General features: G+C 44.9%; 2 protein-coding genes across 7 annotated transcripts in view; one reads left to right on the top strand and one right to left on the bottom strand.

The window, feature by feature from the left end:
• Nucleotides 1-27,645, bottom strand: part of ENPP6 (ectonucleotide pyrophosphatase/phosphodiesterase 6) — a 206,197-nt gene that overhangs the window by 44,971 nt on the left and 133,581 nt on the right. The gene's annotated exons all lie outside the window — the stretch shown is intronic.
• STOX2 (storkhead box 2) overlaps nt 4,911-27,645 on the top strand; it is a 126,066-nt gene continuing 103,331 nt past the window's right edge. Inside the window, exon 1 of one of the 3 annotated variants that reach the window (XM_048942094.1) lies at nt 4,911-5,299. In XM_048942094.1, the coding sequence (XP_048798051.1) occupies nt 4,960-5,299 (340 nt within the window). In that variant the 5' untranslated portion in view covers nt 4,911-4,959. The remainder of the gene's footprint in view (nt 5,300-27,645) is intronic. The other 2 variants (XM_048942096.1, XM_048942101.1) reach the window with 2 other exon arrangements.

The following is a 27,645-nucleotide window of genomic DNA, read 5'->3' as shown; positions in this document are numbered from 1 at the left end:
TCCCTTGAGTTTCCTCTGTTGTTTTATTTCTGGGAGGAGGTCTCTTCCTTCCTGTCTATTTCAATAAACTCATGCCTTCTTCCAGTCCATGCCAACATGAACAACCTGAAGCTGTAGCATCTCTTGAAAGTAACAGTGGAATGGTCTCAAAAAGAAATGGCTACATCAAGCATGGTTTTAACATCATTAATAATTGCAGCATCTCTGAATGAGTTCTTTTAGCTCCAGGAAGAAAAGAAGTACAAAAGCTACCTCATAGGTTCTGTAACTAGCAGGATTTCCTACAGTAAAAAGAAGAAAAACTCTAACTCTGCCCTGTGCCCTGGCACAACTCCTCCCATGTATACTCTCATGGTAATAATTGCCCATTCTTGTCTGTTCCTTGGAAATAAATTATCTGCTTCTTGGCTGTTATCACCCACTAAGATGAAGTAGCAATGCTTTCATTTTTATAATCAAATAGACTCACTTCTGTAAAAAAACAAGAGAAATTTGATGTACAAGGGTTGCATCTTTGCCACCCTCTCTGGAAAAATTTTTCTCATTTGCTAGTGAAGTAGCTGTCAGAATTTACCCAGAAACTAACCCAGGAGAGCTCAGAAATTCCTTAGTGCTGCATGTAGTGGGGAGAGCTATGAACTCTTGGCAAAATTTCCACTTAAGCCAACCCTGCATCCTAACAGGGCCAGGTAGGGAGTACAGAAAAGTGTGAGGGAAAGGTGAGAGGTTGCTGGCTGGTGCTGGGCAGGGAGGGAAGCAGAAAAGAGGAGCACTGAAAAGAAACTAAGCATTGGGGTGAACGTCCATTAGCAAGCCAAGCAGTGGGAAGAGATGTTATGAATGTTGCTTGTGCTGTGGTGCTGCTCACTGTGCCTGAGATGCATTAAAAGAAAATCCCTTAATGGCCATTGTTCCAGGAAGAAAAAAAGCTGAACTTTCTGGTTTAGCATGGTGCTGAGTCTGTGGATAATCTTCAAAGAGAAACTACAAAATTTAAAAGGCATTAAGCTCTAAGAAATTTGAAATCTGGCACACCTGGTACAAAGATTTCAAAGATTTTAATTTTTTTCACCCTGAATGCTGCTATGTGTTCATTTTCTCTTGGAGTGCCAAAGGCGTTTTTCTCTGTCAAATGTAGGCTCTTGACCTTGGAGTGGGATGACAAGGAGTTATCCTAGGGTGTGCCCTCACCTGTCAGGCAATACAAGGCACAGAATAGAGCTGTCCGTCTTCTTTAGCTGAAATGGTTTCACAAATACTTCATAATCGCCTGTCTCCACAGAGCAGAGAGTTGTCTGCACTACCTTGCGCTTAATATTGAGATTGATGACAACTGGGGTCATTGGTTAAACTGTCTCATCCTGACAAGCTGAGGCAAAGGGAGGAGCCAGGAAAGCAGCAGGATGGCTGCAGCAAATACCCACGAGAGGCAGCGATTCCCAGTGCAGGCAGAGTGCTGCAGGTCTTGGCATGACCCACAGGTCACATCCTGCTGTTCACAGACCACGGCGCTGTAAGGCGCAGGGCTGATGCTCGCTGGGCTCTCTGGTGCCCCTCACCAGCTATGAGAGCAAAAGAGGATGGCTTGCGTGGGGAACCATCACCCATTTCCAAGGCCCACAGCCTATTTTAAAAGAAATAATTGTCTATTGCAGCTGTAAGGTACCTATTATTTTCCCATTTGTAAACCAAGCATGGCCTTGACTATGCTAGTTGACTGAGGGTGAGGGTAAGGCAAATGAAAAAAGTACTGAAATGACATTTTTTCCTTTAAAAAGGAATTATTCTCATAGGGATTCTTTTCTCTTTCTCAGAGCTTTGTTGTTATTCCCAGAGGCACCCGTGGCAAGTGAAGAAACACCAGATATTGGTACTCACCAAGAGAAGATGCACTTTTGTTAAACATGTGCTGGTAGGGTGTCACTAGTTGAGCTGGGAATAGTGAACTGAGGTCTGAGATAGCAGCTCACATGGACCTTGAACTACTGCTACCACTTTGTGAGTTCAATGTCCTTTGCTATGTGCAGCCTTCATCTAAGAGCAAATGTGATGGGGGTGGTCGGTTCTCCTTACCACAGGCATTTTTTCCTTGCTCAAGTGCAGAAATCCTCCTCCTACAAAGCTCAGGAGCATGGAAAAAGACAGCTCTGGTTTTGGGGTGCCCAGAGGAAGGCTGTGAGCAGGGTTCATGTTTTCTGACCTGAGTCATAGTCAGTCGATCACCACACAGAAAGTAGAACATGCCAGCTGCTAGTTAAACCTAGATCCTGAGGGCCAGCAGGGAAATCAGGAATGTCTCAGCACAGGTATCCTGATTTAATATATTTCTTTGCATGAGTGCCTGCCTGCTTAAAGGCAAGGCAAATTCTCAAAGGACTTTTACCTAAAACCAGCACCACTAGTGCTGCTCCCTCTCCACAGTCCTGCCGAATCCAAATGGAAATGCTGCCAAGCACAAAAGGGCATGCCAAGTGTCCATGGAGCTCCTGTGTCCTCAGGCCTCTAATAAAAGCAGAGCAACCTCAGGTTAAAATGCCTGGCTGAGAAGAGACCCTCTGAGCTCCCCTGTGCTGCCTTGGAGCCAGACACTTGGCAAAGTGTGAGCCACTGGGTACAGGCCGCACCTCTGCTGCACCACGTGGTAGCTTGGACAAGGAGATGCAAAAACGGGCAGATATTTTAGGTGTGACATTTTCATAAATAAAATGGCATATTACCTGCAAATACAGAATCCTGTATGGCTGCAGAGCTGCATAGTCCGAAACAAAACCCTGTCACTGGCCTACAATTTATTTCCCTCTTCGCAACTTCACAAATAAATGAAATTAAAAGGCTTTCGAATCCCTGAGTTTCAGTGCCCTATCCTGACCTGGGCTGGAGGTGACAGCCCCAGCCCTTGATTATTCTCACCCTGGGAGCAGTGAGGACCTGTTCTCCCTGTCTGCTGGGAGGTGATTTCACTTCCCCAGTCTACACGATCTATTGTTAAGCAGACAATAGCTAATTGAACCCTATCTGCTCACGTACCCAAACAGTATTCACCCCCTTGCCAAATCTCAATCCTGTTGCCAAAAGTATCCTGGAAGAAGGTGGCACTGCTGCCACAGCTGAGAATCTCCACTGCCCTCTCCTTGTATCCCACCACGTGCTATTTCCCCCACATCCTTCCCAGTGCCAGCAGGGCTGAGTCAGGCAGAATTGTGAAGCTTAAAGCTCAGCAGTGCTTCCTGTGCTGCCTGTAGTTTTAATGTCTGAGCTGAAAGAGGCTCATCACTCCTCATGTGGGAGACTCCCAGAGATTTCATTGTCTGAGCAAGGGCGTCTGAGCAGGGCTGTTGGTGAAGGATGGCAGAGCAGGGCCCAGCACAGAAACTCCTGGCACCTACCAGGGCAGAGATCATCAAAGAACACTTCCTGGCAGGGATTTGTAAGAGCAGGTCTCTAGGCATTTAACAAATGCGAGCAGTATTACCACCCTCGTGTTACAAAAACAAGCTACCAGAACCAAAGGGTAAAGCTAAACAAAGTGCTGCCTTGTGAACCCTTGGTTGCACATCAGTGGCTTAATGAAATACAAGCTAAAAAACACGGCACTCTTTTCACCAACAAAGATTGCCACAGTTTGGGAAAAGTTTTCAGAAACACCTATCAGGATGCCTTGTCCACCATCTCGCCTTTCTCAGAAGCTGCCATTGCTGTTCACAATCTCCACTGCTTTCAAGCATTCACGTGGCAGTGCTGCTGTGTTTTCCCAGGTCTCCTGGCCCTTTTATTTCCTGCACATCCCCTGCAGCAGAGCCAGAAGCCCAAACCTGTTTGCATCGACTGGGTATGCACCAGGGCAATGCTGGCTGTGCTTTGCTGGGGTGGAAGCACAAGGATGAGATCTCCAGGGGTTTTGCCCCACCAGCAAGGCAAACTTCTGCATTTCCAAGCATTTGAGAGGCACTTAGAAGGCCAATTCACCCATGGGTGGTTATGGGAAGGACACCCCACCCCAAGCACAGGATCCATTTGGATCTGTGCTCCATCCAGCACATTTTGGACATAGTTCAGTGTACCATCTTCTACTACCTCGTTATTACACGTTTTTCTCATCCTATGAGCTGGGACTAGTTCCAAACACAGTCCTGTCATGCCCGTCACAGCCCTGCACTCACCTTCAGGTTCCAGCATCACCCAGCTCCACCACAGGATATGGAAAGCCCGTGCAAGTGCAAGGCCCCCTCTTGTATGCACCTGGCACACTGTAGAAGTCCAAAGGTGTAACTTGGCTCCTTAGTTCTTGCAGATAGGAAGAAGAGGGAAGCCCAGTCAAGGCCTGAAGCTAGCTGGTGGCTGCTCAGCGGTGGGATGTCAGTGAGATGTGCGCCACATGCGGGTGAGCCTTGCCCAGGAGAACTGGAATGGAGGTGTGATGGGAGAGAAAGTGCCACTGGCATGGAGCACACAGCAGGGAGGTGGTGGCAACAGATCGGGTAATAGGTTCTACACAGTTATTTTAGCTACACCAGTTATTTTAGCTGGCAGCTTGGCTCCTACACTTGTCTCCTTGTAACACTCTTCGGGATGCTGGAGAACAGCACAAGCCAGTGAGGGAAGATCACGGGTGGTGATGGGCACTTGGACACAGTAGAGCAGAGTTGAGGATGGCCCAGAAACCATCAGGCATTACCCAGAGGTACCGAAACCTCCAGCCGAGCCGAGTCCATTGTCCTGCGGGCGGGTTGTGCGAAGTCACACAACAGGCCAGCACTCCGCGAGGGACGCGGAAGGCTTTCCGGCCCGGAGGAGGCGGGAAAAAGCCCTGTGGCAGGGCGGGGCGGGGCGGGACGGGGCTGGGCCGGAGGTGTACGGGGGCGGAGCGTCCGAGCCGTACCGGGGCCGCGCTAGGGCAGCGCGGAGCGGTGCGGTGCAGTGCGGTGAGGTGCGGGAGGCGGCGGGGCATGCCGGGCGGCCATGCCGCGCCGGGCCGAGCGGTGCCTGCAGATCGCCCCGCACTCTCTCGCCATCGTCCTGGGCGCCGAGGCCGGGGGGCGGCCGGCGGGCCCGGGGGGAGCGGCGGAGCTGGGCCGGCACCGCATCGGCTACGAGATCTTCGCGGACTTCAAGCGGGAGAACATGCAGCACTTCTGGGACCAGCGGGCCACGGCAGCGGTGGCTGAGACCTTCTTCCTGGGCTGGATCGACGAGCAGGTGCTGCTGGTGCAGGGCAAGGAGGAGCACCTGGAGGTGCTGCGGCAGGGCTGGGCTCGCCGCTCCCTCAAACCCCCCAGCGGCTTCCACATCAAGTGCCTAGGTACGTGCCGCGACGGGATGGGACGGGACGGGGCCCCCCCGCGTAGCGACCCGCTGAAGCCGCTGTCCCCGCGTACAGCTCCTGCCCGCTGTGCATTGGGCGGCTGGAGCGGGACGCAGATATAGGGGTGCTCTCTTCCCATTGGGATTTTCAGTGCTTTAAAAATGCTCCGATGCAAAGTTAACCGGGTAAAGCTCGTGTGGAGAGCAGAACTCAAATGGTCTCAGTGTTTCTCAGAGCCTTGTTTCTGGATGCTGGCGTGCTACCGTGCAGCTCTCAGTCCTTTCACTGTCACTTTTTCCCTCTAACTGCTATATCTCCTGTGCAGAGGGGGACGCTCGGAGGCTCAGGACCAGCAGCCCCCTCATTTTACATCGTTGCAGAACAGGAGGTAGATCCTGTCCTATTGATAGAAAGGTTTTTCTGTGCTTTATCACTGTTTGTAAGAGGGCTCTGTGGCCCACAGCACTCGGGGTTTGGTTTTGGGGTGCCCCAAAACCCTGCTCGCTGGTGGCATTCGTCAGGCACAGAGTGCTGTGCTTTGACCTTGGCATTGCTGGGAGAGGAATGCAAACAGTCCTCTGGAGCCCACTCTGAAATACGGAAATGCACTTCTGCTGGGAGTTGGTGTTAATAAGTAAACTCCCTAGTGTGTGGGTAATACTTGTTCCTTGGGGGTTACCTTCACTGTGGATTTACAGAAAGCCAAATGTTTTTGTTTGACTTTAAAAACAGAAAATGCTTCTCGGTGTTTGATTAAAGCTATGGAAGCAGAGCTAGAGCCCTGCCTGTCGTGTTTGTTCTTGGCTGCACTGAGGGAGATGGGAACAACTGAGCTATGGTTTTCCACTGCCTTCTTTACACTGGAACCAAACTGACCCTCAGGGTCACATGAGAAAGTGGGGCAGTACTTGCTGAGTGCTTCCTAAGCCTCCTGCTGCTGTTGGAGGGGAGCACCTCCTCCTCACGTGTGTGCAGTGGAGGCTTGGGCAGGCCCGTGCTGCCCTGTGTGTTGAAGTGCTCCGTGAGCCCAGGCTGAGTCTGGCTTCTGCTCCTCCATAGGCACTGTGGATAGTTCTTACTGGTGGCACCTCCTGAGTGCTCTGTTGCTTGTGGCAAGTATATCTGGGCCAGCAAGTTCTTGAGAGGGTCTGATGTCCAGAGATCCAAATAGTAGCAATAGACCCTGTTGAAGAGTTGAGCTGGGACATGGAGCTCATCAGAAGACTGCTTTAGCTAGCTCCTTCAGCTTGGGGTTTGAGGATACAAGGTGTCAAGTGCTCAGTGCGTGGCTTTAATGCTCACCTCTGGGGCAGTGTAATCCAAGGGTTACATGAGAGCAGCCTACCTTCTGTCTGTTTTTGCTGGTGTCAGAGTTATCAGGCTGTTAGGAAACTGGGGGGTGTACCTTGGCTTCAGATTGGATGAGGAACCCACATAGGCTTTGAAAGAACAAAGCCCCAAAGCCAGCTCATGCTATGTTTGCTGATTCAGAGCCCCAGGAAACCCATCCATAATCCTATAGGTCTTGGAATGAAATTCACTGTCTTGGGTAAGAATGACTTGCCGCTTTCTTGTAACTTTGCAAGGCTTTTGTAACTTAAGTCTTTAATGAGTGTTATTATTTTAATAGCATTTCTTTGACACGCCTTCCATTTGCTCCCAGTTGTGTTTGTCATCCTGGAAGCCGGATTTTTTTTCCCATTTTCAGCTTTTTGGTGCCTCCCAAGCAAGGCTTGCTGGTGCTCCACCTCAGTTTCCAGTCTCCATTTGTGTTCATGGATGAAACTTCCTTCTGTGTTCCTTGCACTCCATTTTTGCCTCTTGGACAATGGGCGTCTTTGAGAGGTTTCCACCCGCTTTGTGGAAGGGCCATGCCCTTCTACGAAAGTGACCAGACTTTGTAACAGCCCCACGGTCACGCTCAGAGCCATTTCTCCAATTAGAAGCTGATGCTTCAAATGGCATTTTCAAGAAATGTATGGGCAATAATTAAACTAACTAGCACGAGTTACAATTCAGTGGTTTCGGTGGGGCTGGGCTGGTGTGCATTGTTTGTGCTCGGCCAGGCATGGGGGGGACGGGGATTTTACTGCTCCACGAGCTGGAGCTAAGTGTTCCCTTTCTTCCTCTGCCTGCCCTCTTCTCTCCTGGCACCAAAAATTAAATGAGGTGTGCTAATTTTCACAGTGAGTTCTCCCATCGTTAGTGGGTGATTATGGTGCTGTGCAGACTATTGGACATTATGTGTTAAAATGTTATTCATTTATAGCCAATCATAAAACGTTAATTGTCTGTTTTTTGGTTTTTTTTTTCCCTCCCAGTTATCTCCTTTAAATGAAAATTTCAGTGAGGGAGTGTTAGGTTTCCTGGTAATGAAACCTCAGAGAAAGAGTTGTCTGCAGGCTCACCTACACCTTTCGTGTGCCTCATAGGCTTGCCCTGGGAACTTCAGGGGGTCAAACTGGTGACTTGATTGAGGTACTCAGGAATTTGCTCCCAACTTTGAGCAAAAAAGGAGTTCAGAAGTGTTGGGTTGGGTATTTTCTAAGAGCAGCTATTAGAGACTGGCAAGAGGGAAGAGCTGCACGAGTATCTAAAGACGGGCTATGACAAAGAAGGGAACAGACTCTTTAGCAGAGTCTGCTGTGATAGGAAAGGAGAAATGGTTTCACACTAAAAGAGAGATCTAGGGGGGCATAAGAAGGAGTTTTACAACAAGGCTGGTGAGGCACTGGCACAGGTTGCCCAGAGATGCAGTGGAGACAGCCAAGGTCAGACTGGAGGGGCTGTGAGCACCTGATGGAGCTGTAGGTGTCCCTGTTCATTTCAGGGGGCTGGACCACACGGCCTTTAAAGGTCCCTTCCAACTGAAATGATTCTGTAATTCTATGAGTATGGGCTATGTGTGCTGTGCATAATTTCTGGAGATGTGGTTGGTGCTCACCCTTTGATCGCAAAACCTTGGAGTCAAATGCTTTTTGCTCTTTCAAGAAAGGTGCAGTTGGCTTACAAGTATAATGCAGGTTACCACCTTGATCTAAAATGCACAGAGAAAGTGAAAAACACACAGGAAGGAAAGATATGACTTAATTTTATTTCTTTTTCTTTGCTTCTTCACTCCTCATGAAGTAGCAAAGTCAAACACACTGACGCATTGTGCTCATTGAGCAACTCGAGTCAAGGATGTGTGAGGTTAATGGACAGCCCGTGCTGTCTCTCCCCTTTTCGAGCTCCTCTCCCCTACATAGTGTGCCATTGTGTGGACAGCCCTTCCTGGTGGCTGGGACTTAGCAGTAAACTCTTCTTAATCTGCTTCTGGGTTGCCTTCGCTGCATGCTGAATGAGCCTGTCTTGCTCTTCACCTGCCCCTTCATTTTTTTAGGAGGAAAATTAGATTTTCTGCTTCTTTTTAGTCCTTTTCAACTTCTAGTGAAGTACCGAAGAAGTTTTTCCTTTTGTGTCATGGTTAGGTTTTCTTTGCAGTTTGCTTGTAGAGGCATCTTGCCTAATAATTGTCATCCAAATGATGACCCCATCTTCCTGGCCAGCAGAATTACAGTTTGTCCCTGAGGTGGGGCATTCCAGAGCTCTACCACATGCCTGTCTGCATGTGAGACCTCTGTTAGGGAGAGTAATGGCGAAGATGTAACCCAGGTGTCCTGCAGGGCTCTTGGCACTCAGCGCCTTCCCAGCATGCTGTGCCTGCTGTTGGCTCCAGCAGCTTGTGATGCCACGCCAGAAGCTTTCAGGGAAGATAAAATAAAAGCTGCAAGCAGATGGTGGCTTCCAGTGCAGAAACTGTGGCTGTGAGAAGTGGAGATGGAAGGGGTATCTTAGTAATCAATTCCTGCGGTAGCAGAAGTTTAATGGGCTTCTGAAATCTGAAGGTCTCTCCAAACCATTTCTGCTATAAATACAAGAGCATAAATGTTTTGATTATTTTCTAATGATGCTGACTGCTGGAAATGTTACTGCAATATCCAGTTTCCGCTATTGAAATTGCTCCCTGGGTGGGCCAGATCTGCAAAGGATTTTAAGGATATTCTGTTCTTCTTGGATTCAGTCCCTTCACCTACTATGTAAACATGCTTCCTTCTGTCCAGTATACCCAACCCTTCAGTTTGACCTGGAATTTCACCAGAGACCTCTGATGAGAAGTGTATGAATGCTAAGAAGGTACAAGCATGTATGTTTTGATGCAATTAGGTGCTTTCCTTTTGACATTTGAGTAGTTCTTAGTGTTCTTTTGTTAAATCAGACTCTGCTCTGCGCAACAGCAGCAATAGAGCATGCAATCAGAGGCTGATTCAGGGAATTAGAATAGTGGCTCTTCTATTTGCTCTTTAATTACTTTGTTGCTAGAGGAAAAAAATAAAAGGTGTAATATTGCTATCAGCACTTATCAAAACTATATTGGTCGGGATCTGGAATGAGCTCTGCAGGGATGTGGTGGAGTCACTGTCCTTGGAGGTGTTCAAGAAATGTGTAGAGGTGTATTTAGAGGCATGGTTTAGTGGGCAGCATTGGTGGTAGGTGAACAGTTGGACTGGATGATCTTGGTCTTTCCCAACTTTAATGATTCTGTGATTCTATGATTTTGGTTTTTCTTATGGAAGAAAGTACATGGTGCACTTAAATATGCACTGTGTAATAACTTCCACAGTGTGTTTTCTGGGGCTGAGTGTGCTCATAACTGTGCAATGTGAGACTGTGTTGTTTGTCTTCCTTGGGGCATAGGGGCCAAAACAGAGGTCTGGAAACAGTCAGACACAGTACTGTTGTAGTTTGACCTCAAATTTTACTGTCAGCTGGTACATGGATGGCTGTCAGCAGGCACCCTTTTAGAAAGGCAGACCACTTAAATGCTATGAAATGCCTCCAGGTTTGATTCTTTACAAAATTTATACACTGTGGCAGTGAAAAATGCTAATATCTGAGGAGCTTGGTTTGGGTAGCTTCACAATGGTGTGTTTTCGCAGCAGTTTCTGCCAGCTCTGAAGTGATTCATAATGTCCACAGGCTAGTCATGCCTGCCTTTGGAGGAGGGCAAAGATGCTGAAGAGCACAGAGCTACCCTTGGAATGTGGAATCCCTCTGAAAGAGAGGAGAGGGTTGGTGACAAGTCTTGGTGGCTTTCCCCCTCACCCATCAGGTATTCTGGAGGAAGCCCTGACTGGGGCTGGATTGTGGCAGAAGAGTGGCTCAGTCTCCATGTTGGTAGCAGGGCAGTGCATCACTGCATCCATCATTGCCTGTACCCACAGCTGTGGGAACTCCTGCTCCCTTGGGGTTGCACATGCTGCAACGTGTGCTCTCATTGGGTATTCAGAAGCTAACAAAGGAGTGAGACTGCAAGGATGGTGTTTAGCACTGGGGTTTTAAAGCTCCTAATATGTTATTAGCATCAGGGGAAGCTGGCTGTGGTCATTGTGTTTGAGACCTGGCAGCAGTCTGATGAACTGTGAGACTATAAAATGAGTATTTTATTTAATAAGGGAATATTTTTGATCCTTAAAAAGAAAACAACAAAACAGAACAAAAAACTTTGTCAAAGCTAGAGAAACTTACAGCTTCAGAAAAACAGGCAAATTAATATTCACTCTTTCAGACTCCAGCTGTATTTTCTAACTTTGGTAATGCTATCTGTGAATACCTCTGACTATCTGCAGAGGATGTGGAAGAAACTGGATGTGTGAGACTTTCTCAAGAGTCCTATGAGGATGACTTGATAGCCTTATGCATGTGTTGAGTCTAAATACCTGCTTTGTCTTACCTGTATCCTTGGATCCATGTGGTTACGGAGTCCTGCAGCACAGATAGCAATGCATTCATTATCAGTGTTGCGTACTGAAGAGATTAACCCAGCATAAAAAGGATTTAGTGTTGCTTGGTAATTTACTGAGATCAAATTCTGAAGAGAGAGGTAACTCGAATCTTGTTAGCTCTACATGACACCACTGAGAACTTCTGTGGCTGTGGAGTTGTTTTTTATTGTATCTCTGTGTCAAAGAGTTCTTACTGTCTTATTTTGGTTGCTGCCAGCTGCCGTGAGCCTTAGCAGCCACTGCCCAGCTCAGGTGCAAGCAGCCGGGCTTTGCCTCGTGCTCTGGCATTGTTCAGTGTTTGCTCCTGCGCTTGCGTACAGCAGGGTTGGTGCCCAAACATGTTCCCTTTTCACTGACAGATGACACAATAGCTGTGTCTGAGAGCAAGCCTGCTGTTTGCTTTGGGTTTCCCTGAAGGGCCTCCTTTGTCTCCATCAGCTCCACTCAGGGAAGCCCAAACGCCTTACTTAATCCCAGGGTGCAGCCAAGGTGCTCTGGCGTCTGAAAGTAGGCCAGCACCTATATAGAGGGCCTGGGAGCTGATGGCAAGAGGTTGTGCCAAAGGAGTGGATTGGGGATCGGGCTGAATGAGCCCGAATGGAGCTTTGCAGGCACTTGGTGCTGTGTTATGTGTGGCTGTAGTCTAGTCAAGAGCAAATCAGCAGCTGGCCTCCTCTGTAGGCTTGTCCTAATTAGCTGCATGTTCACAAGGTGGTTTAATGAGTTCAAAATTGGTAGTGAAGGAGGAGAACATTAGTTTTGTAAGAAGCTGTGGCAAAGAATGGAAGTGAAGAGGTAACATAAACAGCATGCAAAAAGGGAGCTGGAAAACAAAAGTTTCAGTTTCTGTCATCAGTGTGGAGCAGCCTCTTTCATGAATGCAAACATCTGGAAAGTGTGGAAGACTGAAAGAGAAGGCAGGCCAGCCAGGTTTTCAGCCATATAGATGGATAACCTTGAACACAGTGCTTCATGTGGTAGGGAAGCCAGTTTGATAGGTACCAGCTCTGTTTTGTTCTTATAATGCATTTTCTTAAGAGTATTTAATGCGTTTCCTTAAGAGGTCTAGCTATGTGTGCCATCACCTGTTGTTCAGTCAGCCTGTGAGGTGAGGAAGGAAATGCGTAGGACTCATAAGGCTCTGAAGTTTTTCAGCTTTTCTCTGAGAAATTTTATGTGCTAAAGCATCTCATGGGGAAAGCTTAGGGCAATTTTCATCTGGATTCCTTGCTACCTTCATACAGATGTGTCTATGCGGATGCATACGATGTTTTAATCACTGTACAAACAGAAGTTTCCCATTACTTTTCCTTGGGTAGTCACGAGGCAGCAAGGCACAGATGACTCCATGTGAGCTCAGCTAGTTAAGTCTGGCTTCAGTGAGAGGACTTGCTGTTTTAGATGTAGGTGCGCTGTATGTTCTTGTTTGCCTGGCTGTCATTAAGAGGTTCACCTCAAAAATTAATCTGTCTGCTTACATCCAGAGTCTGGATTGTCTGCGTCTAAGCCAGAAGTTCCTTCTATGAAAGCTAAGCTTGCAAAATCAGTAGTGTATTTTGCATTTATTTTTTCAATACTCTGAAATCTAAGCAGAAGAGTTCATCCAGGTGTCTTCAGGAAAAGTATCAAGTAGAACTCTTAATACTTTGTGAATTAAAGTATCAAGAATAAATCTTAATTAATCCTTCCCAATAAAGACAAAGTTGCAGAAAGCAGGCATCTTAACCTACAATTTTTCTAGTTTTTCCACTTGGGCAGGAGTTACTAGCTACCACCTTGTCATTTTCCATTGATTGTGACAGCTTGTAGCCTCTAGTTTATGGATTTCTTATTAATTCAAGTCCCCTTTGCTCTTGTTTCCAAGGTTTGGTTTGGTTTTGATGTTGTTGTTGGGTTTTTTTTCTTTTCTTTTCTTTTTTTTTTCCTGGTTGCTAGATTGTCTTTCTTAGAGGTGTGCAGGCAGAGCTCCTCGGTGAGGCCTATGCCAAATTTCTGTTGGAAGGTCTGCAGGGACATGCTTTTTGGCTGCGTGTCAAGCACAGTATGGCTGTGAAATGTTCTAGTGTCAGAATCACTGCATCTATCCTTGTTCTGCTCTTCTGTGTCAATAGCTAGTCTCATTCAGTGACATATCTGATCCTAAAGAGGAAAAGCAAATTTATCTGTAGCACAGTGCCAAAGTCTCCTTCATGCATCTGCTTAGACAATTTTTAGACTTTGGGTTTCAGTGACTACTTCAACCAATTCTGATGCCTTTCCAATGTCTCCAATGTTTGGACTGATACAGAGCACAAAGCATATTCTATCTGCACTATTGTCTTGTGAGATAGAAGAAAAGGGAGCTATAAAATTCAGAGGGTTGATTTTTGTTACAAGTGATGGGGGTAAAAAGGAGATAAGTTTGATGGAGCTTGATTTTTTTCCCACTAGCTAGGAAGTTGTTGAACAGCAAGGGGACACTGTCTCAAATTTTTCTTGTTTCCATGCTAACACTTCTGCTCAGTGGCTTATGCATCCACATTTCCAATCCCTCTTTATTTTCCATGGCTTTTTGGTCTCAGTGAGTAATAATCAACTGGTGCAATGATCCTCAGCTTTCTTTCATTTCTATTCCCAGCAGAAATATAGCAGATATAAGCCTTGCTTTTCACCATTACCTTTCTGTAGACCTCTTTGAAAGGGGCTCTGCAGACACCAAGCTGAAAACCAGTGACCTTGCCAAGCCCAGCGTGTAGCATCCATGCGTGCAAGTACCCATGTAATCAATGCCTGTTCTCTGCTCCCTACACACTGCAAATTTTGTCAGCATTTTTCAGAGTTCCCAGTTCCTGGTCTGTTCCCACCTGTTCTGGTGTGTCCAAGTGTTGTTCCTTGCCTTATGGCTGACAACACGTGCTTTGGGGCTGAGGGCTTTCATGGCTCTTTCAGATGGATGTTGTGTGGGCAGGATAGGTACTCCTGCAATGCAAACAATGAGGTAATTATGCTCACACGAGGCTACTTGCAAATGAGAGATAATCTGAAGATAGGCAACTGGGCTAAGAGTTTGTGCTCAAAACCTGCCTGGATTTGTTTTACCCATTTCTCACCACTTTGGCTGTAGCAATTTCTTGTTGTGGCACCTTAGCCTCCTTCATGAATGAGTTGCATTTATGTTTAGTTAGTAGAACTATGGTGAATTTGCCATCACGGATACTCAGAGTGGGTTTGGCATGAATATGGAACCATAAACACACGAAGAGTCCTGCAGAAGGGAAATGAAGCCAGTAATGAGTTACATGGTATTTTTTTTTAACTAAACAGCTTGGTAATGATGCATGATGTTGCCTATTGGTTTTGGGTTTATAAATTCCCTTACAGGCTTGTTCTTTACTAACTCTTTTTTTTACTATTAAAAAAAAAAAAGTGAGATTTGTCTGGACACTTTTGTGAGATGACCAGTCTTTGCTTCATCATTAAGCTGCTTGATTTTTTTTCTTGGTTGTGTTGCAGCTGAATATAAATGTACCTGAGCTAGTTTTGAACTAGCCAGCCCAGGTACAGTTGCATTCCTCAACTCCAGCCATAATTATGGATTTCAGCAGTGGCTAACTTGTCCTGCTGCTCAGGCAGCCTGTGATGAGTTGCTGCATTAAGTGACTTAAGTCCCTGGATGAAAGCTAGCTCAGGCTTATTAGACTATACTGCAGTGCTGGGATACTGCAAACCTCCTTTATAAACTGAGCTGCTGCAGTGAATTCCTTGTGGCTTTCCAATTCCTGCCTCTTGGATTTCTTTTTCTGTCGACTTAGCAATTGTGGCTTTTACCTTTATCCGTAAGTGACCTTTTCTCAGCAATTTCTCCCTAGTTAAATCTTGTGCTGATGTGCAGGTTCTCCTCTTCCTGTCCACAGGTGGCTTTGTGCCAGGATCACACCAGCTTGGTGAAGCATGGATAGTAGCCTGGCCCTCCTCAGCATCACTGTTTTTCTCTGTGGCTCTCGTCTAGCTGCTTCTACAAGCACCATCTTTCTCCGAGATGTCAGGTTGCTCCTTGATGGTTCCAGAAATGGTGCTGCTAGGCAGCACTGTCAGAAGTTGGCTCTTGGAGTGGATATCGTGTTGGTTTGCTGTTTATATTTTGTAAACAGTGTGGTTTTGGACCTTAAAAACATGGGATGGTGCTGAAGAACCACAAGGGCAGCTGAGCTGAGAAATGGTGTTCTGGGGCCTCATGAACGGAGATTCCTTTGATGCTTGTAGTGTAGCTGTGGAAAGTGTGAGCCAAATCTTTACCAGTGTTCCCCTGCTTGTCTTTTTTAAAACTTTTGCTACTGCTTCATTGAGGAATGTGCAGGTGTCCCTTCAGATGATTGATTGCAGGCGTATCACCCTTTCTTCACATTTCTAGCAGAGACCAAATCTCATACTTGCTCTGCATGGCCATTGTGGCTTGGACTGGCGTGGGTCAGCACCACTGAGGTGCCTCTTGCTCTGACACAAGAGCCCACAGTAAGCTAGGACCTAACATAGATTAGATATCTGAACAAATTCTTACAGGCCTGAAGCCTTATATTCTCTGCATTTCGGTCCACAAACAGATATTGAGGGATGTTAAGGCAGTTCAGGTGGGAAGGGGCCTCTGGAGGTCTCTGGTCCAACCAGCCTCTTGCTTGCTTGCTGCCCCAGCATATGGTGGTAGCAGCCACCTGCAGATCTGGTGGACTGTTTCCACGTTTTCTGTGTGTTTTGCTGTGGATGGGTCCTTTTGTAACTTGCTCCTGTTGAACAGGTTCCCCTTGTCCTCCTTCTACAGGTTTCTCTGGATAAATAGGAGACCCAGCAGCACCAAGTATGTCTAGCTGTTCCACCCACGCTGCATGGACACCTTTCTTTTTGAGGTGAATGGGGCAGTTTATTGCATTGCACAGATACAATTGCACAGAGCAAGATAAGGCAGCTGGTGCCTTCAGATGCAATGAGCTCCTTGTTCAACGAAAAACAAAACACAGCAAAAAACACCACAAAGTATTTGACCACCTCAGCCGTGTTCGTTTGTTCTGTCAGATTCTTAAGTTGATTGGCAAAGCCATAGCTGCCAGCAGATTTATATAGCAGGATCTTTGTTTTTTATGGCACTGCTTGTTCTTGTCAGCCACTTGCATGGTTTTCCTTTTATTTTTTTTTTCCAGAAACCCAGCAATAACTGCTGTTGTTTTTTTTTTTTTCTTTTTTTTCACTCATAGCTTCATTTTCTCCCTCTTTTGTAACTTTTCTGCAGTTGACATGCTCTTTGTGCAAACACAGCCTTTGCTCAACTCACAAAGTCATGTTTTCAGTCTGGCTTTAGACTTATTAACTACACTGTTAGGAAGCATTTCCTTCTTATCTCTTGCCTTTCACTCTTATCTCAGCCTTTGGGCAGAAAACACTTGATGGAGGCTGCAGGCCTTGAAGTTGGTCTCGGTGAAGGGGGGGAAAAGGAGACATCAACCATTCAGTCTTTAATTTTATTGTTTCTTGCAGCCTGGTTGATACTCTCTGGGCTGTGAGAATAATAATCTTCGTCCATCTTGTGAATAAATGATTAAAAATCCCACACAGCCTCAAACCCTAGTTACGTATTTTTGCATAGACCAGGACGTCACTGAAAATGTAGAAACCATACAAAACCTGCATGCTTTCTGGCTAACTGCTGCTATTGCTATTAGAGCAGGCCGGTCCTCCTCCTAACACAGGGCTATGCTGGTTGAGTTCTGTAGCTGACTGGAGATGGGACTGCACTGCAGTGGGTCAGGAAACAACTTGAAGGAAGAAGCCATCCATGTGGGTGACTGTTGTGCATTTAGTAGGATTTACCTTAGCCTTTCCAGGGTGCTGTGGAAGGACTTTCTTAAATAGAATTTTCAGCTTTTATTTGTATCAGAAGGAATTTGTAGTCATAGCACAAGTTAGACTGGTGAAATGGGAAAGAGAGATGCTTCAAGCTAAGGGGAAATCAGGAGAGGGAATATATGAAAACCCAGACTATGTGATTTCTTTTGACTTTTTTTTCTTATTAATATCTATTTTATATCCTTCTTGCCCAAGAAAATATGTTTCCCTGTTGATTTATTAACAGATCAGCTTCTGAAAGTCCAGCCAGAAGATACTTTTTCAGTCTCCAGAAATGAGAACTCTTTCAGAAAGAATTTTCAGCTTTCCTTGTGGTTGTGAAGATAACATTAATAACATCAGTTGGATAAAACTCTTCTCTAAGTGATGGAACCAAACTCACTCTAGACTTGGTAGGAAGAGGAAGTCACACTTTTTACTGTTATTCCAGGCTAACTTGGAAGACTATTGGTAAAATTGATTACTCATGTAATTGCTAGCAGAAGTAAATATTTGTAAAGGTATTGCATAAGAAATAGGAAATGAAACTAAAGATGACATTATGCCACTTTGTAGTTACTGTGATGCATAGGTATGTCAAATACTTTTTGAAGTGTGTTTCTTCAACTTCAAAAAAAAAAATCAAAAGAAAATAATCACTAAAAAAGAAGTAGAGCAGAGCAGCTTCAGTACAAGAATATACAAGATAAGTGCCAACTCTGTAGCACAGGGGAGAGATGTCTGAGGAAGGGATTTCGTGTGAGCTTGCTGAGTTATGAGTCCTCTAGGGAGATGACGTTCTGTCTTTTTTGATGTAAGAATTTGGGAGCATGCAAATAAATTATTAGAAGGTAATTTTGAAAGAAATGAAAGAGCTGCTTCGCAACATATAATTAAATAATGAGAAAGTCATGTTTTAAATGTTTAGACTACGCCATGGTTTTTATGAAAAATTTATCCTAATAATCCTAAATAATTACAATTAAAAAAAAAAAAAACACTCAAGATTTTTTCTGTTCAAAAGTAAATAGCTACATCCATGGTACAAAAAAACTCATGTTCATAAGAACCACTTTGCGTACTGCGAGATCCTGTGTTGTTGAGCCCATGCCAAACACAAAGCCAGTTTCTGTAGCCACAGGGGGGTTCGTAAATTGACAGGAGATGACTCATGTGGAGATGTTCCCTCTCTGTTCTGTGAAACACAAGTGGTCTCCAAATAAAAAAGGCCAAACGAACTACTCATTTCACCATCCGAAGTTTGACCCTGTTGAGAAGGATGGCACTGGGAATTGGAAACGGGGAGCCCTTCTAGCTGACAGCCCAGGCACAAATTTATTGAGTGGAAGATTCCAGCCTGGAAAAATGCTGGGCTTGAATTCCCTATTTCATGGCTGAGTGGGGTCAGTGCACTGGTATGCTGCTCATTGTACAATCTTCCCTTTACAGACACATCATTTTCTTCATCTGATAATTTGCTTCAAGGACCAGAAAAGTGAGTCTGTGGTATTTGCCCCGTCACCAAAAGAAAAACATGGGGACCTCCCAAAAGCTTATAGAATTGCATGACCCTACATGAAACCAAGGGTTTCTGGTGTCTAAGACTCTTTACAAAAGGGGACATTTACTGTGGAATTAGTTTAGAAGTGGACTGTTTAACTTACAGATGCTGTGCATGCAACAAAGTGAGCTCAGCACATTCATGACTTTCAGATCCTGATCTCAGAAGATCCTTGAAGAGGAGATTAAATGTTTCTTCACAGGAGTAGTTATAATAACTTCAGTGTGATTACTCATGTGAATGTTTTCCATAGCGTGACGGTAAAGTACAAATATTCAGGGTAATGCGTAATCATGGAGGCGAGGAGAATTCCTTCTGCCACCTCTTCCAGGCAGCACAAGCAGAGCAGAGATCATGCAGTTTGTTTATTCCTCCAAGAAACAAACATTAAAAAAAAGCCAATGCCTGTGCTCTGTGAAGCTGTTGGGCAAGTAAAAATATACTTGCCAATCTTTTTTTTGTAACACAGAGTCTCATTTAGATTTTTTTTTTCTAATTTCTAGTTGTTGTTTAGGTTGCTTTTTTACTATTATTTATTTTAATGTTCCTTTTTATTGTTTCTGGAGAAATTGATTGTGCTAAGTAACGTGGCATGAACCAGTGATAGTGGGCTTTCTTTCTGTTGCTATCATTCCTTCAGCTTGGGTCAGGCAATGAGAATGGTTTGCCAGTTTTTATTCATTGTATTGAACTGTATGTAAGGGGTGATAAGGAGGATGGGTAATAGCTGGGCTCCCTGTAAGTACTCTAGGGAATACCAAAGGGCAAGATACTTACATGAGAGAGGCCTTACAAGAGCTTATGCAGTGGCTTGACAGGTAATGGCTTAGGCATCTTTCTTTGCACAGATCTGATCAAGGAGTTGGTCCAAAAGATGCATCAGCTGAGTTAAGAGCTTGCCACATCCCCTCCTTCTCCAGTGCTCCTGCTACTTATCTTGTGTTGACATGAGCTCTTACTGGGCCTCTCCAAGAGCTGCTTTGATTTGCCAGTTCTAAAAAAAAAAAACAAACCCAACCCAGTTTTGTCTGTACTCTCTCTGCCAAATCCTCATTGTGCCCCTGTAAAATAAGTGGAACAGTGAGTCAAGAGGGAGGTTGTGTATATGGTCCACCCCATGTGGATTTTCAGCAATATGGAGAAGTTAGGAGAGGGAAGCTGAGTGACTGGGCTGAAATAGTAAAACTGAAAAGAATAGCTAGAATATGTATTCGTATGAAGAGGAAACCCACTAGAAAGCCAGTGCAAGTCAGCCTCTGGGTGTTGTACATGTATGTGTGTATGATGTGCCTCATCTATGTGCCTGATTAGGCTGTGGTTTCAATGCTTTGGGCTTCTGAGCAGCATCAAAAGGACCCACTGCTTTGAAAATCTAGAAATAGCTTGTAAAAGCAATATAAGATTGAATATTGTGTCCCCGGTCCACCAGTGAGCTCTTTTCTCTCTGAACAATTCTTCCCTATTTAAAAGCTCAAATCAGATTTGTTATATTAGTGTGGAATCCAGTAGCTTTGCTTGCCATCCCATAGGGTTGCTCCACTGAGTACTCATCCACGTTTTTGAGGCTTTATCCCTGCTTGGCTCCATTGACATTATGGCTACTCATCCTGAGCTTTTAACACAGTGGCAGAGCTTTATAAAACAGGGCCTTTATGTTTACTTTTGGTGAGCTCCTTTTTACTACAGGGCAGCAGTCTAGCAAAAAGAGTCTTCACTTGCACTGGTCTGTATAAAGAAACTGCTTTGATGCTCTCCTTTGTTTCTGACTTTGTCTGGCTTATCGGCTGCCCTGTGGAAGCAAAGATATGTATGTCTTGCTGGCTGATGGGTAGAATGAAGTTAATTTTGCTCTAAGCCATTTCTTGAGTTCATATTACAAAGGGTAAGACCCTTTGATGCAGTACAGAGCAGAGGTTCAGCTATTATGGACACAATTATCATGATAAAGAATGAAGGGTGTTTAAGTGCTGCTGTCAAGCTGTGCTGCATTTTAGACATAACCAACAGGTAAAGAAGTGTAAGAAATAGCCATGATGAAATGCCAAAGCACCATCCAGCATTCACACTGTGGGTCTTTGGTTTTTTTTCTGTCTGCTGTGTTGCTGGCAAAGCTGCTCTGGTCTATGAGGCAGGCACAACAGACCACTGAATGCTCTTTCACAGTTTGAGGACCTTGCTTACCCTGTTTTGCTCTAGTGTCCTCATTTAAGGTGATCCATGGCCTTCCTCCTGCTTTTCCTCCCCTCCTAGGGAACCCACAAACTTTGATGAGGAGCTGAGCTCATGTTCTCTTCCCCCCACAGCTCAGCAAAGAGTGCTTGATGTAATCTCCTGAAATCATACACGTAGGTGTGTTGTCATTATTAGCCTGCTAGTGGCCATTTAGCTGTTTTATCTCAGTTGTAATTAAATGCTCATTACCTGGGAACGAGTGAGAGCAGGTGGGTCAGGAAGCTGAGCATGAGGCTGATCCCAGGCAGAATGTGTTTGGGCCTGCGGACAGGAAGTGGCTGACAAAGAAAGTACTTGCAAGAGTCTTCTAGATAGCACAGTATCTTTTTACTGTGGAAAAAAAGATTTCTGGTCTCTCAACATCCAATTTGCACTGTTACGTGGAGAGGTATCTTTGCCACTTTACGCAGATTTCTTCTGCATAGCTCTCCTTACGTCAACCCATCAGCGCATGGGATGTTGCTGCCCAACTGTGAGAGGAAGTGTTTTCCTCCTGATAAAAGTACTTATTTTCCTCTACAGAGAGGTGAGAATGTGTGTGGAGTTTAATGATGGCCTGCACAGTGTATGTGTTAAATTTGAAGTATTTTAGGATCCTATGCAATTATGACAGAGTCTAAGTGTAAAACAATCATCCCAAAAGCAACCAGTAGTATTGGCAAGGAGGTGGTAAAAAGATACAAGGCAATTCTTGTTAGTGGCTGGAAAGCTGTGCAGAGGAAAGAGATCTGTGAGTGCTGGTTGATGCTTGGCTGAACATGAGCCAGCAGTGTGCCCAGGTGGCCAAGAAGGCCAATAGCATCCTGGCTTGTATCAGAAATGGTGCAGCCAGCAAGAGCAGGGAAGTGATCATCCCTCTGAGAGAACTTGGATTGTTTAGTCTGGAGAAGAGCAGGCTCAGAGGAGACCTTGTCACTCTCTACAACTCCCTGAAGGGAGGTTGTGGTGAGTTTGGGGTCTTCTCCCATGTAACAGCAATATGATGAGAGGGAACGGCCCTAAGTTATGCCGTGGGAGGTTCAGGGTGGCTTTTAGGAAAGGCTTATCCAAAAGAGTGGTACTGAATTGAGACAGGCTGCCCAGGGAAGTGGTGTAGCCGCTATCCCTGGAGGTGTTCAAGAAATATGAAGATGTGATACTGAGGGACGCGATTTAGAGGGCAACATGGGTGGTAGGTGGACAGTTGAACTAGATAATCTTCGAGGTCTTTTCTAACCTTAATGGTTCTGTGATTCTATGATTTTCTTCAGCGAGGTTGTGGATCAAAGTATTGTGGTAGAAAACTGAAACCTCTTTCTTTAGAGAGAGAGCAAGCTGGGATATTGAGACAAATCAAGAAACAGGCTGAGCATCGGGGCTGTGCTGGTCTCCGGCGGAAGGAAACTGGTGCAAATGTTGTCAAGGAAGGGGTGCTGCTCCTCACAGCCTAGAGGAAAGGGTGTGAAACGTGGCAATAATTGTAGGAAATAATTGTTGCAATTGTTCTGACTGCACAGCCCATTGTGAATGGAAATAGATGTGGTCCCTTTGGATCTGCTTCAAACTTCGTGATTCAAGAAGTTACCTAACCATGAGCTAAAAGGGGTCTGACCAGACTTTTATTTTCCTTTGTGGGGAGGTGAGCAGGCTTTACACTTGCCCTGCAGAGTGTATGTGTATTTGTTTCAGTACTTCATGGCCCTGCAGTAGGCAAAAGACCTATATAAGCTCCTGATTACTTGTACCCATGGGCTACCTCAGTTTGGAATTCTGGTTTTAGCATATAAGGGTGGGTTTTGCTGCCATTCCACCCCCCCCATCTTTTCCTCACTCTTCCCTATGTTTTTCCTTCAGGCCATGACTGCCCCCCACACACCCTTTCCTAATCCCTGCACTCCTTTGCAGTCCCTTCCCGTGGGCACACAGGATGTAGGTTCCTGCCTCTCCTTCATCCCATGCATCCAGGCTATGTGTATGATTCCTCAGCTGTGAACTTTCGAGGAAATGTTCTCCTGTCTTTATGAGCTCAGACCTTCACAGGCTGTAATTATCTCTTGCTGTCATTGCTGAGACCTCTTTCCTGTTGGTTTGCCTCACACAGGCACACATGCACACACGTACACGTATATAGCATCCCTACTTCCCTGGGCAGCTGTTGGATCATTCTCTCTGGGTCTTCAGTCACGGTGCACCCCTTGTCAAGCTGCTTTGAGCTCTGCCTGATTTTCCTGCTGTCTGCTGAGCCAGGTATCCCCCTTGGGTCACCCCTTCCCCACCTGACCTATGAGGAGGGCTTAAAGTGTCTGTCTGGGCTGGCCAGGCCTTACTCTTGCTGTACTGAAATACCCTTGGTGGTTGTCTCCTTGGAATATTATCCTAGTCTTTGTGGAGAGATCCTTTTGCTTCAGTGTCTCCTGTCCCCTTGCAGCACTCATCTTCAGAATGACTGCTTTGTTTTTGTTACTGCTTTGATTCTCCTGTTGTCTAAGGCAGGCAGGCACTCATCTAGACACAGGTGTTTTCATATTTTGGTCTTTGGAAAGTGCACAACATTCTATTTGGTACTGAAATATTTATTAACCTTGTTCCATGATGACATTCCCTGTCAGTGAGGCCAACTTCTTATACTCATCCTTGTGCACCAGAGGGGAAAAAAAAAAAAGCACTCTAGAAATTAGTTGCAAGGGTGTCTGTGAATTTATGGGGCATGTAAAAAGGAAGTAGGCTTTCTTAGAAAAAGGAGCATATGGCCCTGCTTAACCCTTCTTTCCTCAAGTCGTGCCATTTTTTGGAAGAGCTGGGGCTCCGATTCCTTCACATGCACCTTGGCAAAGCCTTTGGAAAAAAAGATGCGCAGGGACAAGATGGTGTGGGATGCATGGTGCTGAAGGGCTTTTGGTAGTCTGAGCTGAGGCTCACTTGTGCTAATTATGGAGAGAGAGAAGCCTGTGAATGTGAGACACAAGGTAGCATTCCTACGTTCCGTTTAGCTTGGATGTTCTCATCTGATTTTAGCGTAATTGTCGTGACTGTAGTATCACCCTTCATTCTTTCTGTGCCTTTTTCCATGGTGGCCCTCTGACAGAAGAGAATATGCATTCTGGGATGAGCTGATCCTGCATCTGAGAGCAGAAACCCAAGAAAGCATCATTTAAAATATGTAAAAATCCACACATACCCAGGTGGGAGCTTCCCTGTCCTTTCCTTTGTCCCCTGACTCCCTTTCCCCAGCTCCCCTAACTGTGTGGAGGTGACCTCATATGCTTGGAGCAGCGGAACAAATCAGTTTTTAAAGAAAAGAAAGCCAGTTTATATCTGGTTTTCATTTGCTTTTTCTTCTATTTGGTAAGCTATGCAATATTAAAAAATGGAAGACTTGCTGGTTCTTGTGTCACAGGCACTGAATTATTGGATCTCACAATCTCTGATTTTGCTAAAGAATCTGCTTGATACATGCTATAGATGTAATCGTGAGCTGGGGTGCTCTTAGCAAGAGCTTTGTTGAAGTTTACTTTAAAATACCATCTTGCCAGAAAAGGAAAGAGCCTGTCATATTTAAAATAAATAAGAAAACAATCTCAGAAACTGAGAGAGATTTGGGATGTCAGGATCAGGTACGAGTCATGGTAAAGTCTGTTCCCATCTGCTGGATTTATTCTCTGTTAAATTTGCAGTGTAGGTCCTTATACTATAGTGTCAGCAGAAACGTAGGCAAAGTTTAAAGGATCTCTCTGATTAATGCGAGGGTGCAAGTTTTGGGTTTTGTTTGTTTCATTAGAGCTGAAGGAGCCGTTTCGGTGCTTAGCTTGGACTCCTGCCCACCTGTAACCATATGGTGCAGTACTTGATGGAATGCAGATAATAACTTCATTTTCTTTGCTATTTAGGTTCAAACCTGTGCTAACAGGTCCCCTCCCAAGCTTTGTTTCAACCCACTGAGTGAACTTAGTGAGGAGATTCACCCCTCTGTGCCTTAGTTTCCCTATATTGCACACAACAATAATGACATCTCTTCTTGTAATGCACTTGGACTGTACAGATGAAAAGCCCCAACTATGAGCTTGCCATATAATTATTGGGTCTTCTGCTTACACTCCAATTTGTCTGACCTTGAAATGGAAACACCCATGGCTGCAGATGCTGGTGGTGAATGAAGTTAAATACAACAGGCAGCTGGTCACGGGTGGTGTTTCTCAGGGGTTGGTCAGTACTGGGACCAGCCCTGTTCAATATATTTACTGACTGTGTGAATGAGAGAACTAGATGATTGTATGGATCTTTCCAGCCGTAATGATTCTATGAGTCTCCTTCATTAACAAATGGCAGATAAATGATCTTGCAGATTTCAGGCCCTCAGATACAGTCTATGAATGGAGATGGCATGGGGTTATTCCTTTTTAACAGGATTAAACTTGGTAAGAATCTGCTTTAGGAGATGCTTTCAAATTTTGGAGGCAGGCTATAGGAGCTCCAGAGCTGCTGACAGCACTGTTTGCTATCCAGATGTGCTGTGATCTGATGATAGGTGTATGTGATCTGATACTCTGTACATTTTGCACCTACCATTTGAAAGTAAACACTTGAACTCTGCAAATAAACCAGTGGTTGCATGTAGTATGGAGCAATTGCACAAAGCATTGGGTAGTGCTATAGCGTGACACTGACCATACAAAGTCTATACACAAGGGCTCATTCCTTGGATTTAGTGTGCTCATGATGTGTGCTGATCTCACTGTAGAAGCTGCTCATGGAAGGCAACTGTTTTGTGAAACAAGACCTGTTGTTATTAGCAGTTCCCCAGTTTCCTGAGTACAAGGTTCCTTGGCTTGAAAGCAAAGAACAATGTATGAGGCCATTTGACATAGACTGGAGCTTATATATAACATATAATTTTTTTTTTTTGTCTTCAAGGAGCAGTCTGATTACAGTTGCATATTACTCCGTGAAAAGTCTGGGGAGCTGATGGTGGTCTGAGAGGTTTGCATGGACATCAGTAGATTAGACCAAAGCCACAGCATCTGCTTCGGTTTCTTAAATCAAACGTACACCTCTATGGTATCTGCTGTATCTGTTTTGCTGGGTTTCATGTTGTTCTCATCCCATGATGTTAAGTAAAGTGAATGTGAAGTATAAAACTGGATCCAAGTGGCTCTAGCTTTTGAAAGTCCTAAGGTGTTTTACCATCTGGGAGCTGATGAAATCCTCGTTCTGTTAGTCATGGTTTTGTCCTCCTGTGTTATTTCATTTCGCCGTGCTTATCCAGTTTATGCAAGCAGTGGTATCTTTCAATAACAAAGGTATGTCCTTCAGATAACATAGAGATTCCTATTTCTCTTCTCCTTTTCCAGTTCCTCTGCTGTTTTGCTTATGTGGAACTGATGATGATATTTTCTGTTCTGTGTGTGCAAGTTTTTTTTCTTCCCCTTTCCTTCCCTGCATCACTGCTGTTATTTCTTCCACATACCCAATCTCATTCTCTAAAACAGCTCTGAATGCCTTTTCTTCTTCCTTAGAAGCCCTGTAATAAACTTTTGCAGAAGTGTAAGCCAGTAGTGGAGAGTCCCAGTCTTCCTTTGGGGCAAACAAATTGAAGTGCAGCAATGCATGAGCTTCTGCTGTGTCAGTTTTTGATAATACACTGGGAGTGAATTGCGGTTAAAATTGGCTGTGATTTCTGGTAGATAGACCCCCAGTAGCTGAAAAGCGTGAAATGGAAGTTATTAAATGTAAATGGTATCTCATCAGTACCTAAAAGGTAAATTTTTATGTATAAATAATGAAACAAGGAGAAGGTGACCCTGTGCTTGATTTTGATGCAATAAGTAGTTGCTAGTTTATCTGAATGTCCTAAGTAACGTTGGTGCAGATTCTGCCAATGCGCATGGTCTGCAGATATCTGGGCTTGGAGAATTATTTGTGCATGAAGTAATTCACAATAACAAAGCTTTCATAGGAATGGTGTTAGAATGTCTTGCAATACTTTTTTCAAACACCTTTAAACATTGTTGGTTGTTTTTTGTTTGGTTGTTTTTTGTTGTTTTTTTTTTTGTTTGTTTTTCTGTAATGCTTAAATTGCAATCCCAGAACTTGTTCCTAAACAGTAATTAAATATTGGTATGCAAGCTGTCTTACTACTTCAGACTGAAACCGCGGTAGCATAAAATCACAGTGCAGAATCCCAGAGCAATGCAGGATCTAGCAGTGTGTGCTAAAAGAGGAAAACCCTGCAGCATCACTCACGAAAGACTGCCATTCAGCAAGCCATCAATTGCTGTCCTCATTTGTGTTGTGTGGGACACGGTTCATATGCCAAGACAGTGGACAAACTTGCTCACACCTATTATTTTAATGTTGGGGAAAAAAAATCCTCTCTGGCATCTCTGAATACATTTCTTGTGAATGAAGCGTGGTGTTGCAGCGTGGTGTGGCAGACACGCAGTGGAGCTGGAAGTGCTGGTGGATTTCAGACACTTTTTATCCTTCCTCAACACCTTTTTGAGTATTTTCTGAAGGTCAGCAGCTGCAGAATACTTGCTGTCAAGCTTCCACTTGTTCTACTGCTTTTGAAATTGGAACTCATTTTGCTGCCTTTCAGGCTTCCTGAATGACTCTGGGCCCTCCAGGTTTGGTGCTTCAGATTGCTAAATGACTGTCTGCTGCTCTTGGTGTATGGTGCTGGCTTCTGGGTGTGATTCTGAGACTCATCTCATTGTGTGCTCTGCTTCTGAGCTTGGTCTGGAGGCACCTTTGGTCATATTCTGGTAGGAAGCACATCCCACAGCTGTCGGCAATGCTTCAGGGGCTCATAGAGCAGCACTGACGCATCCAGCCTGGCTCTTCAATGGAGAGCATGAGTGAGGCGGTGTTAATTTGCCTTTTACCATCAGCTAACG

This window comes from Lagopus muta, chromosome 4 (assembly GCF_023343835.1).
Source record: "Lagopus muta isolate bLagMut1 chromosome 4, bLagMut1 primary, whole genome shotgun sequence".
NCBI lineage: Eukaryota > Metazoa > Chordata > Aves > Galliformes > Phasianidae > Lagopus > Lagopus muta.
Note: the sequence above shows the minus strand (reverse complement) of the source record. Positions and strands in the feature narration are given on the sequence as shown.